This window comes from Ranitomeya imitator, chromosome 2 (genome assembly GCF_032444005.1).
Source record: "Ranitomeya imitator isolate aRanImi1 chromosome 2, aRanImi1.pri, whole genome shotgun sequence".
In the NCBI taxonomy this organism is placed as follows: Eukaryota; Metazoa; Chordata; class Amphibia; order Anura; family Dendrobatidae; genus Ranitomeya; species Ranitomeya imitator.
Genome location: NC_091283.1, coordinates 614,440,591 through 614,455,781, shown reverse-complemented (window position 1 = coordinate 614,455,781; position 15,191 = coordinate 614,440,591). Strand labels below are relative to the sequence as shown.

Genomic DNA, 15,191 nt, shown 5'->3' with positions numbered 1-15,191 from the left:
AGATTACTGTGGAGGAATTCACTGTGGAGGTATCAAACAGTGTATGTGTGGCACTTTTGTTGGAATCATAATTTATGGGTGCAATGAAAGGGGAGTTTAGGGCTTTAGTAGGAGGAAAATTACTTTGTAAGGACTGCAAAGTTGTGAGTTATCCTCTTCTGTGGCCCAGATGAATTTTTTTTGGAGGGGAGGTGCCCAATTAAAAATTCTGCTTTATTGCCCATTGATTTCTAAGTACACCCCTGGATACAAACTATATGTGATATAATAGCCACGATTAAAAATAATTACATTAAATATTGACAGTAAAGTCTACATTTTATTTTTCAGTAATATAGGTAGACTGCGATTGCTATGATACAAGTTTGCCTGTCAACATTTTTTTTGTTCTATCAGAAACTGGAAAATTACCACTCAAAAGTAGGTAAACGAATTGTAGGTGTGAAAAAAGTATATTAGTGATGAATATGAAAAGGAAGGTAGAGATTTACTAGAATATACAATAATAAATAAAAATAGGAAAAAAATATTATATTAAGTAATAATATATTATTTAAGTATTCCATGAATTTGCTGCTATTTTACAATTTCTAATGAACTGTGTCATCATAGTTAAACATCAAACCGATAATACCATAGTGGGAGAACAAAAAGGAAATGTCTGTGAAGGGAAAGGACAATATGCTGACCTTAAGCAAAAAATTTTATGTGTAGGGTTTGTGTAAATGTAACTAAAATTGAACGCTAATTTTTTGTTTTATTTTGCTAAAAAAATATATATTGTATTTATTCTATTTTTTGTACATATTTATTGGTATCACTTGAGGATTGATTGGGTATTACTTAAAAAAAAAACTTGACATCAAGGGCAACATACATGTTTCTCAATTTACCTAGACTTCGGGGTTACAAGATAGGTATAATGGGTTTAACCCCTTAACCACCGCCGATACGCCTTTTAACGGCAGCAGTTAAGGGTACTTAAACCACAAACATTCAAGAAAAGAGGAGGGGGGGAGAGGAAAAGTTAGGAGCTTGACACGCCGAGATATGCATCTGTAAGCCGTTGCAAATGAATGCAACTGGTGGGTGCAGTACCTGCTGGTGATTTCAGCTGAAGTAGAAGAAAGGAAAAGGGAATATCCAGCACGTCCATCCAGTGTAAGTAAAATATCCAAAATTTATTGAAGCATTTTAAAAAACAATATTAAAAAAGAGAGAGAGAGAGACGTGCTGGATATTCCCTTTTCCTTTCTTGTACTTAAACCACAGCGCCGTTAATTAACGGCGCTGTGGAAAAAGTAAATAGCGCCCCCCAGAGTATGATTTTCTCCGGGGTCTCGGCTGCCGGGGGTAGCGGAGACCCCAGAGAACATGATTTGGGGGTTTTTTTACCGACCCCGCTTTTGCGATCACCGGTAATTAACCATTTACCGGCGATCGCAAAAAAAAACCCGCGATTTCCCTTTTAATTTCTCTGTCCTCCGATGTGATCGCACATCAGAGGACAGAGAAATGGGGTCCCAGATAGCCCCCCAATACTCACCTGTCTCCCCCGATGCTCCTCATGGCTCCCGATGGGCGCCGCCATCTTTTTCCGGTGGGCGCATGCGCAGTGCGCCGGCCGGCACCGGGAGGATCTTTGGGGTCTCGGCTGCCGGGGGTAGCCGAGACCCCAAGGAACATGATCGGGGTTAGTTATACCCACCCCTGTTTTGCGATCGCCAGTAATTAACTATTTACCGGTGATCGCAAAAAAAAAAAAGTGGTGTGTAATTCTATGTCCTCTGATGTGATCGCACATTAGAGGACAGAGAAATAGGGAGATTCGGGGACCCTATTATACTTACCGGTGTCCCTGGGTCCTCCTGCGTCCTCTCCTGCCCGCCGGCGTCTTCTTTGTGAAACAAAATGGCGGGCGCATGCGCAGTGCGCCCGCCATCTGTCGCCATCTGCCGGCCAGCAGGAGAAAGCAGTTGGGGCTAAAATTAGGGTTAGGGCTAGGGTTAGGGTTAGGGCTAGGGTTAGGGTTAGGGTTAGGGCTAGGGTTAGGGCTAGGGTAAGGGCTAGGGTAAGGGTTAGGGCTAGGGTTAGGGCTAGGGTTAGGGTTAGGGCTAGGGTTAGGGTTAGGGCTAGGGTTAGGGCTAAATTTAGGGTTAGGGTTGGGGCTAAATATAGGGTTAGGCTTCTTTCACACTTGTGTCAGTACAGGGCCATCGCAATGCGTCGGCCCGACATACCGACGCACGTTGTGAAAAGTGTGCACAACGTGGGCAGCGGATGCAGTTTTTCAACGCATCCGCTGTCCAATCTATGTCCTGGGGAGGAGGGGGCGGAGTTACGGCCACGCATGCGCGGTCGGAAATGGCAGACGTGACGTACAAAAAAACGTTACATTGAACGATTTTTTGTGCCGACGGTCCGCCAAAACACAACTGATCCAGTGCAATACAAGTCTATGGGCAAAAAATGCATCCTGCGGGCACATTTGCAGGATCCGTTTTTTGTCCAAAACTGATGCCAAACGACGTAAGTGTGAAAGTAGCCTTAGGGTTAGGGTTAGGGATAGGGTTGGGGCTAAAGTTAGGGCTAGGGTTGCGGCTAAAGTTAGGGCTAGGGTTGCGGCTAAAGTTAGGGTTAGAGTTGGGATTAGGGTTAGGGTTTGGATTAGGGTTGGCATTAGGGTTACGCTTGGGATTAGGGTTAGGTTTGGGATTAGGGTTAAGGTTAGGGTTGTGAATAGGGGTGTATTGGGATTAGGGTTAGCTTTGAGGTCAGGGTTGAGATTAGGATTAGGGGTGTGTTGGATTTAGGGTTTTGATTAGTGTTATGGTTAGGGTTGATATTAGGGTTGTTTTGGGGTAAGAGTTGTGATTATCGTTAGGGTTGTGATTAGGATTATGGATCGGGTTGGGATTAGGGTTAGGAGTGTGTGTTGGGGTTAGGGTTGGAGTTAGAATTGTGGGGTTTCCACTGTTTAGGTACATCAGGGGGTCTCCAAACACGACAGCCAATTTTGCGCTCAAAAAGTCAAATGGTGCTCCCTCCCTTCTGAGCTCTGCCGTGCGCCCAAACAGTGGGTTACCCCCACATATAGGGCATCAGCGTACACGGGATAAATTGGACAACAACTTTTGGGGTCCAATTTCTCCTGTTACCCTTGTAAAAATAAAAACTTGGGGGCTACAAAATCTTTTTTGTGGAAAAAAAAATATTTTTTATTTTCACGACTCTGCATTATAAACTTCTGTGAAGCACTTGGGAATTCAAAGTTCTCACCACACATCTATATAAGTTCCTTGGGGGGTCTAGTTTCCAAAATGGGGTCACTTGTGGGGGGTTACTACTGTTTAGGTACATCAGGGGCTCTGCAAACGCAACATAACGCCCACAGACCATTCTAAGTCTGCATTCCAAAACGGCGCTCCTTCCTTTCCGAGCTCTGCCGTGCGCCCAAACAGTGGTTTACCCCCACATATGGGGCATCAGCGTACTCGGGATAAATTGGACAACAACTTTAGTGGTCCAATTTCTCCTGTTACCCTTATGAAAATAAAAACTTGGGGGCTACAAAATCTTGTTTGTGGAAAAAAAAATATTTTTTATTTTCACGACTCTGCATTCTAAACTTCTGTGAAGCACTTGGGCATTCAAAGTTCTCACCACACATCTAGATAAGTTCCTTGGGGGGTCTAGTTTCCAAAATGGGGTCACTTGTGGGTGGTTACTACAGTTTAGGTACATCAGGGGCTCTGCAATCGCAACATAACGCCCACAGACCATTCTATCAAAGTCTGCATTCCAAAACGGCGCTCCTTCCCTTCCGAGCTCTGCTGTGCGCCCAAACAGTGGTTTACCCCCACATATGGCACATCAGCGTACTCGGAATAAATTGGACAACAACTATTGCTGTCCAATTTGTCCTGTTACCCTTGTGAAAATAAAAACTTGGGGGCTACAATATCTTTTTTGTGGAAAAAAAAATATTTTTTATTTTCACGACTCTGCATTCTAAACTTCTGTGAAGCACTTGGGCATTCAAAGTTCTCATCACACATCTAGATAAGTTCCATGGGGGGTCTAGTTTCCAAAATGGAGTCACTTGTGAAGGGTTTCTACTGTTTAGGCACATCAGGGGCTCTCCAAACGCGACATGGCGTCCGATCTCAATTCCAGCCAATTCTACATTGAACAAGTAAAACGGCACTCCTTCTCTTCCAAGCTCTGCGGTGCGCCCAAACAGTGGTTTACCCCCACATATGGGGTATTGACGTACTCAGGAGAAATTGCACAACAACTTTTGTGGTCTAATTTCTCCTGTTACCCTTGTGAAAATAAAAATTTGGGGGCAAAAAGATCATTTTTGTAGAAAAAATGCGATTTTTTATATTCACAGCTCTACGTTACAAACTTCTGTGAAGCACCTGGGGGTTTAAAGTTCTCACCACACATCTAAATAAGTTCCTTAAGGGGTCTAGTTTACAAAATGGGGTCACTTGTGGGGGGTTTCCACTGTTTAGGCACATCAGGGGCTCTCCAAACGCGACATGGCGTCCGATCTCAATTCCAGCCAATTCTACATTGAAAAAGTCAAAAGGCGCTCCTTCACTTCCAAGCTCTGCGGTGCGCCCAAAAAGTGGTTTACCCCCACATATGGGGTACCGACGTATTCAGGAGAAATTGCACAACAACTTTTGTGGTCTAATTTCTCTTGTTACCCTTGTGAAAATAAAAATTTGGGGGCGAAAAGATCATTTTTGTGTAAACAAATGCGATTTTTTATTTTCACGGCTCTACGTTATAAACTTCTGTGAAGCACTTGAGGGTTCAAAGTGCTCACCACACATATAGATAAGTTCCTTAAGGGGTCTAGTTTCCAAAATGGTGTCACTTGTGGGGAGTTTCCACTTTTTAGGCACATCAGGGGCTCTCCAAACGCAACATGGCGTCCGATCTCAATTCCAGCCAATTCTACATTGAAAAAGTCAAACGGCGCGCCTTCACTTCCAAGCTCTGCGGTGCGCCCAAAAAGTGGTTTACCCCCACATATGGGGTATTGGCGTGTTCAGGAGAAATTGCATAACAAAATTTATGGTTACATTTCTGTTTTTACACATGTGAAAATAAAAAAAAATGGTTCTGAATTAAAATGTTTGCAAAAAAAAGTTAAATGTTCATTTTTTCCTTCCACATTGTTTCAGTTCCTGTGAAGCACGTAAAGGGTTAATAAACTTCTTGAATGTGGTTTTGAGCACCTTGAGGGGTGCAGTTTTTAGAATCGTGTCACACTTGGTTATTTTCTATCATATAGACCCCTCAAAATGACTTCAAATGTGATGTGGTCCCTAAAAAAAATGGTGTTGTAAAAATGAGAAATTGCTGGTCAACTTTTAACCCTTATAACTCCCTAACAAAAAAAAAATTTGGTTCCAAAATTGTGCTGATGTAAAGTAGACATGTGGGAAATGTTATTTATTAACTATTTTTCGTGACATATCTCTCTGATTTAAGGACATAAAAATACAAAGTTTGAAAATTGCAAAATTTTAAACATTTTCACCATATCTCCGTTTTTTTCATAAATAATTGCAAGTAATATCGAAGAAATGTTACCACTAACATGCAGTACAATATGCTACAAAAAACAGTCTCAGAATCAGCGGGATCCGTTAAAGCGTTCTAGAGTTATAACCTCATAAAGTGACAGTGGTCAGAATTGTAAAAATTGTATTCTCTATCCCACCATATAAGTAGGCTCTCTCCCACTGCTATGTCCATCATGATTTTTCTAGATCTTCACCCTAAGAATACTGTATGTCAAGCACTGCATTACATTAAGTGTAAAACCTACCAGGAGTAATTTCACAAAGAGGAGTCAATAAATATTCAAATTTCTCAAATTGTAGAATGACACCCGCCTTTGAGATAAACTTTTGCTGATGCAGTTTTATTAGGGGAGTACCAATTTGTTGGCCGTGTAATCTATAGTGTAGTCCAGTACTACAATCTCAGTTCCAAGTTACTAAAAAAGGCAAATAAACACTGTATACTGTATATATATATCTCAATTGTATAAAGATTTAGCCTTTATTAAAATAAAAATGGAAAAACAATAATTAAAATCGTGTGGCTCAGTAAGGGAGACGACTTGCACATCATGAGAATTCATGAGATAAGTAAATTATCACTGCGCACAATATAACAAAAAAATACTGCAAGTATGTGGGACGACAGACAAACAAGGTTGTAAAAAACTAGAGTGACAAAGTACTAGTGTACATATAAGAGCATATACCCATTATGTCCTCCACTGCTAGAATGGAATGGCTATTTTGGGCAAAAACTTGGTCAGGAGGTTGCGCCATCCCAGCACAGAACACTTCATATACTCCTTTTGGCCAATCGTATGTCTACTCCGATCATATGTAAAAAGAAAACAGCTGAGATGTAACTCCACATTGTTAGGGCTAGTGGAACGCACCAAGTAATAGAGAGATTGATACGAGGTGCGTTCGCAGCCCGGGGTCCACCGTACAGAGATACCTGCTGTAAAGTAATCGCGGATGGGCACTGAGCTCGCATGTGGGTTAAACTTCACCCCGTGTGAAATGAAAGCGAGCTCTGTTGCCTCACAGAGTCGCGCTGTACACAGGGAATAATACCCTATCTAAGGTTGTGCTTGCTCTGGAACTCTTCTGTGCTAACCGCACACATGAAGGAAATAGATGCTAAGCCAAGGCTAATTGCCCCCACTGACGCTATCTGCCTGCCTTAGTGTACAGCCCCAAAGCTAAACAGCCTCATACCACATAGGTATAGAGTGGTATAGTATCCACTGGCTTAAGCCAAACACAAATGATACTAGCGCACGGCCATGCGGCCATGCAAACCTTTTTTAGTTGTAGCTCTCCAGGACCTTCCTAGTTGACCAATAGAAGCTGCTACAGGGCCTGAGCATGTGACCCCCGATCTCCAGCGAGAGGTCTTCCCTTGGACATGCTCAGAAGGAGAAAAGCAGGACTTAGTCCCAGGAGCGCCTGCTTGCCGCTGAACAGTACTGGTTATAATGGCAGAATCTGGAAGAGCAGCAGTAACCAAACATATACTATCTGTCCGAGCCAGGCGCTGGGACCGATGTCTCCGCTGAGCAGGTTCCACTGCGGCCGGAGAAGAATGGGAGACCGCAGCGGACATGGTTCAAGATTCCCCCTGTGCAGCAGCAGGAACTCGACACCTAACACAGATGACCATATGTCAGGCGCAGAGAAGGGGAAGTATAAACCAGCGACGACACATTGCTTTTAAGACTTAGTACCTTTGTGACTACCTAAAACTGCTGAAATTTCATGGAAAAATCAAAAAATCTTACTTGTAACGTCTACTGCAAGCATTTGACAACACCAATTTAATCAACTGGTCCCGGTGGTAACCTGATATTATTGTGTCACGCTCAGGCTGCAGCCAATGATCTGCAGTTTATCATGATTCCATCATGGCAGATGGCTGTTCTGATGAAATAGTAAAGGGCACAGCTGACTAGTGGTCGCTCACTGGCTGCAGAGATCACGTGACACAATAATGTCATGTCATCACCGGGAACAGTGGTGCTGACATGACTGGAATGGTGTTGCTGCAGGAGGTGAGCATAGATGATGTTTCTTTTATATGGGGTCTTGAATTGATTAAACGAAGGTTGTACAGTAGTGGACAACCCCTTTAAAACTATAACATGATATTTTATGATCTATATGAATGGGTTAGACTGCTGCAGGAGTATTCACATAAGGATTTTATTTAATATAAATAGATACTACATTTGTATAGGAATCCTAACTCAGTGTTTCAAAATGCCAATGAACAAATTCTGTTTTCCTGAACCTGCCACTAAAGGGAGCTCATTGCATGTTGTTTATTTAAAGGGTTAACCCTTGCTCAACATTGTTCACCATTCCACAGGATAGATACAGTTGAAGCTTACATACACTACAGTATATAAAAGACACCTATGTATGTTTTTCTCAATATCTGGCATGAAATGAGAATAAACCTTTCCCGTTTTAGGTCAGTTAGGATTACCATAATTAACAAAATTAATAATATTTGCCAAATAATGAGAGAGAGAAAATGTTTTAAAGCATTTTTATTACTTACTGCAAAGTCAAAAGTTTGCATACTTGTCATTAGTATTTGGTACCACTGCCCTTAAACTGAATGACTTGGGTCAAACGTTTGGGTTATCCTTCCACAAGCTTCTCACAATAGTTGGTCGGAATTTGGGCCCATTCCTCCTGACAAAACTGGTGTAACTGATCCAGGTTTGTAGGTCGCCTTGCACGCACCTGCCTTTTCAGCTGGGACACAAGAATCACAAGAATGGAGCAGCAGAATGCACTTAGGACCAACATTTCATTCACTTTGATGGGTCTTTTCGAGCAGTAGTGAACACCCTTGCTATAGACGGTGAAGATGGTCACTTATACTCATTAATCCTGTTCTAGATCCTGATCCTAGCAATCAGACTGCCAGTGATCATAATTTTATTATGGACCATTCTCTTGTACTGACTTTGTATTGATCTATTTCCCAAGGGGAATAAGCCTCATTTTTCTAGTCTCGCATTGAAGCAGAAACTTTCCATCCCATTCATTAGCCTAGTTGATGCCATTGAACTCTTCCTAGATCTAATATATCCTGTTAACAGTATAAAGCTCAAAACTGATCTGATCACAGATATAAAGGACTTGGTCTTACAAGGAAGTTGTAGAGATTCATTATTGCTTTTGACTTACAGATTTTTATTTCTATTTTTATGTAAACTTGAACATTATGTTTGCTTATGTAGCAGCTGCTTGACATAGTGTGCGGCTGGCTACGGTAGTCTACTTGTAAGCAGTATGACCAAATCTTAGTCTGTGTTCACATGCAGTTGCCGCTTTGCAGCAGAAAACCTTTTAAACTGCTCCTGACACATCCAATTAATTTTGTTGTTCCTCTGCAAAATTAACTGATTGTGATGGGGGGAGGGGGTGGTACGTTAAAAGATTGCAGTGCCCCAAAATTGCTGCAGTTATCGGCTACAGTGTGGCCGCCGTGAGTGATCGCAGCCTTCCTTTTCCTTTGTTTGTCTCCTGCTGTATTCTATTTAATGCACAATTATAGCTTTATTGCCACCATATTGAATCATTTACAATTATCGGTCTAAATTTCATGTGAAATGCAGGGGTGGACGTATTATTTGTGCACAGGGGCCTAAGGTATAATGGGGCCCACTTTAAGCCTATGTACTGTTCTTGTACAAGGGTCCTCTTCTGTTTGTGTCCACCACTGTTTCAGTATAACTGGCTTAAAGCTACAGCATCTATCATATTTTGCATATGTTATAATATATGTTTTCATCTTGTTTGCTATTTTAACAATTTATCCTTAAAGGCTGTGGACACCTTATGTAAAAAAAAAATATTTGTGCATGAAAAACAGGCACATTTAGTTAATAATATTAACTGCGACCATCATTGTATAATTTTCAGTTTGCAACATGATCAATGTTTCAGATTTCTCTCTTGTGAGAGTTTCTCTCACTGTAATATAGGCTGGATGGGAGATCTTCACTTATTTTTATGGATCAGCACAGCTTCCAAACTGCACCTATTTCCCCTATAAGTGCTTTCCTCCCTGCCTACAGCCTGTTTTCTCTACCCTCCATAAGGCTTTAGATAATTTTAACCCTGCCCATTGCCGATTTGGGCAGGTTTGTGTACAATCCGCTCTCTCCCTTCCCTGCTGCTATCTCTAACACTTAGAGAAGGTAGGGCAAGCAGAGAGGTCTCAGTTTTACAAAACAACTGAGCTAGAAAAAGGACTCACAGTCATCTCTAGCAGCAAAATGGTAGATCATTTTTAATGATTGCTATTTATAAAGTTGCTTAACTTTGTATTTAGGAGCAAATTGACAATCTAAAAAAATATTTCCAAAGGTGTATATACCGTAGACTTTAAAATATAATCATTAATTGTGTTTGCATTTTTTTTTCTTGCAGGTTCAACTAATACACTATAACCATGAGCTGTATACAAATGTAACAGAAGCAGCGAAAAGCCCAAATGGTCTAGTGGTTATATCCATATTTATAAAAGTGAGTACATTTGTTCGCTGTGCTTTTTCATTAGCATAATTGGAATTTCATTCACTGAAGGTCAGATATGCAGAACAACATAATCAAAACTGTTCCCAGCAAAGAAAATGTATTTCAATGTTTCTTGTCATCTGTACAAAATGGCAAATGTCTAAAATCTATAGAAACACGAGATTTTGTGATTTATTGAGACCAGAAGTGTTTAATAATTTGATGGAATTGTTGTGTTGCATTTTAGCATTTTAAAATAACCAATTTAAAAAAAAAGTAATGTTAAAGAGTATCTTATTGGAATACAAGTATGGCGGTGTGCTTATTAATGTTCCCAGTCCCAGCCAGTCAGCTGTCTCCATGGTACTTGGAAGAAAGTGTGCTACAGGGGGTATTCTCATGTTTCAAAGTTACCCCCTATCTATGTCATAGAGCAGTGTTCCCCAAGTCCGGTCCTCAAGAGCCACCAACAGGTCATGTTTTCAGGATTTCCTTAGTATTGCACAGGTGATAATTGCATCACCTGGACAGGCAAGCATTCAATGACCTGCGCAATACTAAGGAAATCCTGAAAACATGACCTGTTGGTGGCTCTTGAGGACCGGACTTGGGGAACACTGTCATAGAGGATAACTTCCTGATCACTCGGGGTCTTGCCTCTGCGATCCTGAGAACTGAGGCTCCTCAGAGCCTTGTGTGAATGGAGCAGTGGTCGATAATGCGCATTGCCACACCTTTAAGTCTTAGCGGGACAAGTGGACATAGCCAAGCACTGCACTCGGTTCATCTTTGGCATTCACATATGAAGGAAAGGGGTAGTATATATAGAAAATACTATATAGTAGGGCCCTTTGACAGAGCATTGTTATATAGTGCATATCAAACTGCATCAATATAAATGACATTATCTATGTAAATGTTTCAAGATGTTAGCAATAGAGATAGGTGAAACCTAACGGTAAAGTTCGGGGTCTGTACCAGACACCTAGGACACCCACTGTTTCAGGTTCGGCAGCCTGAACAAAGCTTGCTGAAAGGTTATTTTTGATAACCAGCACAGGCAAAATCTTTAACATCCACGAATCCGCCCATCACTAGGAGCCAACATTTTCCTTAGCACCCTAAAACAAGAAAACAAGAACAAAATTATGGTAAATGCAGATGTTGTATGTATTTACACACACTGCAATGAATATTAGGCCCAAACAATGAAAAATGGCTAATAGTTGAAGTAGTCTGTGATGCCATACAGTATTTGAAGAGCTGTAAAATACGAAATGGCTTACTTTTTCCAGAAACAGCACATTTTTTTGCCCTTACGTTTTCTCCTGGTCCTACAAATACATAAGGCTGAGCTGCCATAAGAATAAACCTGAAAATAAGAATGATGGATCAAAGGCAAAGCAGACCCTTTTGAAAATCTCATACAAACAACATTAATAATTAACACAATAACGAGGTTTATTTTATATGCTTTAATATAAGTTGTCTTTCTATCCTTAAGGTAACAGATTCATCCAATCCTTTCCTTAACCGAATGCTCAACAGGGACACCATAACCAGAATAACATATAAAAGTAAGTATCTAGCAGATCAGGGTTTTTTTTTATAGCCAATCAATACATGACTGTCTAACTATTGTGATCCTTTTATACAATACATTTATGGTGATTGATAAGTGGTTTATTAAATTTAATAAAAATTACATAATTATTTCTTTTTTATGTATTTACCGTAACCAGCAATACCAGTTAATTTAAAAGTAACGCTTACAGTGCCTTGCGAAAGTATTCGGCTCCCTGGAACTTTTCAACCTTTTCCCACATATCAGGCTTCCAACATAAAGATACCAAATGTAAATTTTTGGTGAAGAATCAACAACAAGTGTGAAGTTGAATGAAATGTATTGGTTATTTTAAATTTTTGTGGAAATTCAAAAACTGAAAAGTGGGGCGTGAAATATTATTCTTCCCCTTTACTTTCAGTGCAGCAAACTCACTCCAGAAGTTCATTGTGGATCTCTGAATGATCCATTGTTCTCCTAAATGCCTAATGATGATAAATATAATCCACCTGTGTGTAATCAAGTCTCAGTATAAATGCACCTGCTCTGTGATAGTCTCAGGGTTCTGTTTGAAGCACAGAGAGCATCATGAAGACCAAGGAACACAACAGGCAGGTCCGTGATACTGTTGTGGAGAAGTTTAAAGCCGGATTTGGATACAAAATGATTTCCAAAACTTTAAACATCCCAAGGAGCACTGTGCAAGCGATCATATTGAAATGGAAGGAGTATCAATCAAAATCTACCAAGACCAGGCCGTCCCTCTAAACTTTCATCTCAAACAAGGAGAAGAAAATAAAAAAAGACACAGTAAAACCAAAAAATACTCTGTTGCAAAAAATATCAGTAAACAGCAAGTGCTAATAAAAGGATGGAAAAACACAGGGTATTTGGTTAATACGTTTTTTGCAAAAAATGTATATTAAGCCGCTTTACCATGCGTCAAGCCGTTCTATGCTGCGTGTCCACATTGGACATTACGTTTCTGAATCCTGCTCATACAGGTACTATACAGTACTACATACGTTAGTTAGGGCTACTCTAATACAGGTATGCCTTGACGTTTGGTAGAGCGGCTTAATATACATTTTTTGAAAAAAACATATTAAAAAAATACCTTGTATTTTTCCATCCTTTTATTAGCACTTGCTGTTTACTGATATTTTTTGCAACAGAGTATTTTTTTTTATCTTTTGGTTTTCCTGTGCTTTTTTGTGTTTCAGTTTCTTGGTGGTATGAACAATGTCCCTACAGAGTTGTTCACCGTGTGCACAGCTCATGTACCGTACATACTCGAGTATAAGCCGACCCGAGTATAAGCCGACCCCCCTAATTTTGCCACAAAAAACTGGGAAAACTTAATGACTCGAGTATAAGCCTAGGGGGGGAAATGCAGCAGCTACCGGTAAATGTCAAAAGTAAAAATAGATACCAATAAAAGTAAAATTAATTGAGACATCAGTAGATTAAGTGTTTTTGAATATGCATATTGAATCAGGAGCCCCATATAATGCTCCATAAAGTTTATGATGGCCCCATAAGATGCTCCATATTAAAATATGCCCCATATAATCCTGCATAAAGGTTAATAATGGCCCCATAAGATGCTCCATAGACACATTTGCCCAATATAATGCTGCACAAATGTTGATTATGGCCCCATAAGATGCTCCATAAAGATATTTGCCCCATATAGTGCTGCACAAACGTTATGGCCCCATAAGATGCTCCATACAGACATTTGACCCATATAGTGCTGCACAAACATTGATTATGGCCCCATAAGATGCTACATAAAGATATTTGTGCCATATAGTGCTGCACAAACGTTATGGCCCATACAGACACTTGCCCCATATAATGCTGCACAAACGTTATGGCCCCATATAGTGCTGCACAAATGTTATGGCCCCATACAGACACTTGCCCCATATAGTGCTGCACAAACGTTATGGCCCCAGAAGATGCTCCATACAAACAATTGCCCCATTTGCTGTTGCTGCGATAAAAAAAAAATCACATACTCACCTCTCCATCGCTCAGGCCCCCGACACTTTCAATATTCACCTGACTTCGTTCCGGTGGCGCTCCATCTTCAGCGTTTTTTGCACTGACGTTCAGGCACAGGGCATGCACTAACACGTCACCACGCCCTCTGACCTGAGCGTCACTGCAGAAGACACTGAAGACGGAGCGCGGCTGGAACGAGGAGCAGGCGAATATCACGCAGTGCTCCCCCTCCCCATTATACTCACCTGCTCCTGGCGCGGTGCAGTCCCTGCTTCCCCGGCGCCAGCAGCTTCTTCCTGTACTGAGCGGTCACCGTTACCGCTCATTACAGTAATATGTGGCTCCACCCCTATGGGAGGTGGAGCAGCATATTCATTACTGTAATGAGCGGTACCATGTGACCGCTCAGTACAGGAAGAAGCTGCCGGCGCCGGGGAAGCCAGGGACCTGCAGGGACCGCGCCAGGAGCAGGTGAGTATAATTAGACAGCCCCCGCTCCCCCTCTCCTGCCGACCCCTGAGTATGACTCGAGTATAAGCTGAGAGGGGGACTTTCAGCCCAAAAAATGGGCTGAAAATCTTGGCTTATACTTGAGTATATATGGTATTTTTGTTTGAAACAAGGAGAAGAATGATCAGAGATGCAGCCAAGAGGCCCATGATCACTCTGGATGAACTGCAGAGATCTACAGCTGAGGTGGGACAGTCTGTCCATAGGACAACAAACAGTCATACACTGCACAAATCTGGCCTTTATGGAAGAGTGGCAAGAAGAAAGCCATTTCTCAAAGATATCCCTAAAAAGTGTCATTTAAAGCCACCTGGGAGACACACCAAACATGTGGAAGAAGGTGCTCTGGTCAGATGAAACCAAAATCAAACTTTTTGGCAACAATGCCAAACGATATGTTTCGCGTAAAGGCAACACAGCTTATCATCCTGAACACTCCATCCCCACTGTCAAACATGGTGGTGGCAGCATCATGGTTTGGGCCTGCTTTTCTTCAGCAGAGACAGGGAAGATGGTTAAAATTGATGGGAAGATGGATGGAGCCAAATACTGGACCATTCTTGAAGAAAGCCTATTGGAGTCTGCAAAAGACCTGAGACTGGGACGGAGATTTGCCTTCCAACAAGACAATGATCTCAAACATAAAGCAAAATCTACCATGGAATGGTTCACAAATAAACGTATCCAGATGTTAGAATGGGCAAGTCAAAGTCCAGAACTCAATCCAATCAAGAATCTGTGGAAAGAGCTGAAAACTTCTGTTCACAAACGATCTCCATCAAACCTCACTGAGCTCGAGCTGTTTGCCAAGGAAGAATGAGCAAGAATTTCAGTCTCTCGATGTACAAAACTAATAGAGACATACCACAAGCGACCTGCAGCTATAATCGCAGCAAAAGGTGGTGCAATAAGTTAAAGGGGCCGAATAATATTGCACGCCCCACTTTTCAGTTTTTGAATTTCCACAAAAATTTAAAATAACT

General features: G+C 41.3%; 1 protein-coding gene across 2 annotated transcripts in view; it reads left to right on the top strand.

Moving 5' to 3' along the window:
* CA10 (carbonic anhydrase 10) overlaps nt 1–15,191 on the top strand; it is a 471,816-nt gene that overhangs the window by 425,895 nt on the left and 30,730 nt on the right. For both annotated transcript variants that reach the window (XM_069752500.1, XM_069752501.1), the window contains 2 exons: nt 10,038–10,133; nt 11,629–11,701. In XM_069752500.1, the coding sequence (XP_069608601.1) occupies nt 10,038–10,133; nt 11,629–11,701 (169 nt within the window). The remainder of the gene's footprint in view (nt 1–10,037; nt 10,134–11,628; nt 11,702–15,191) is intronic.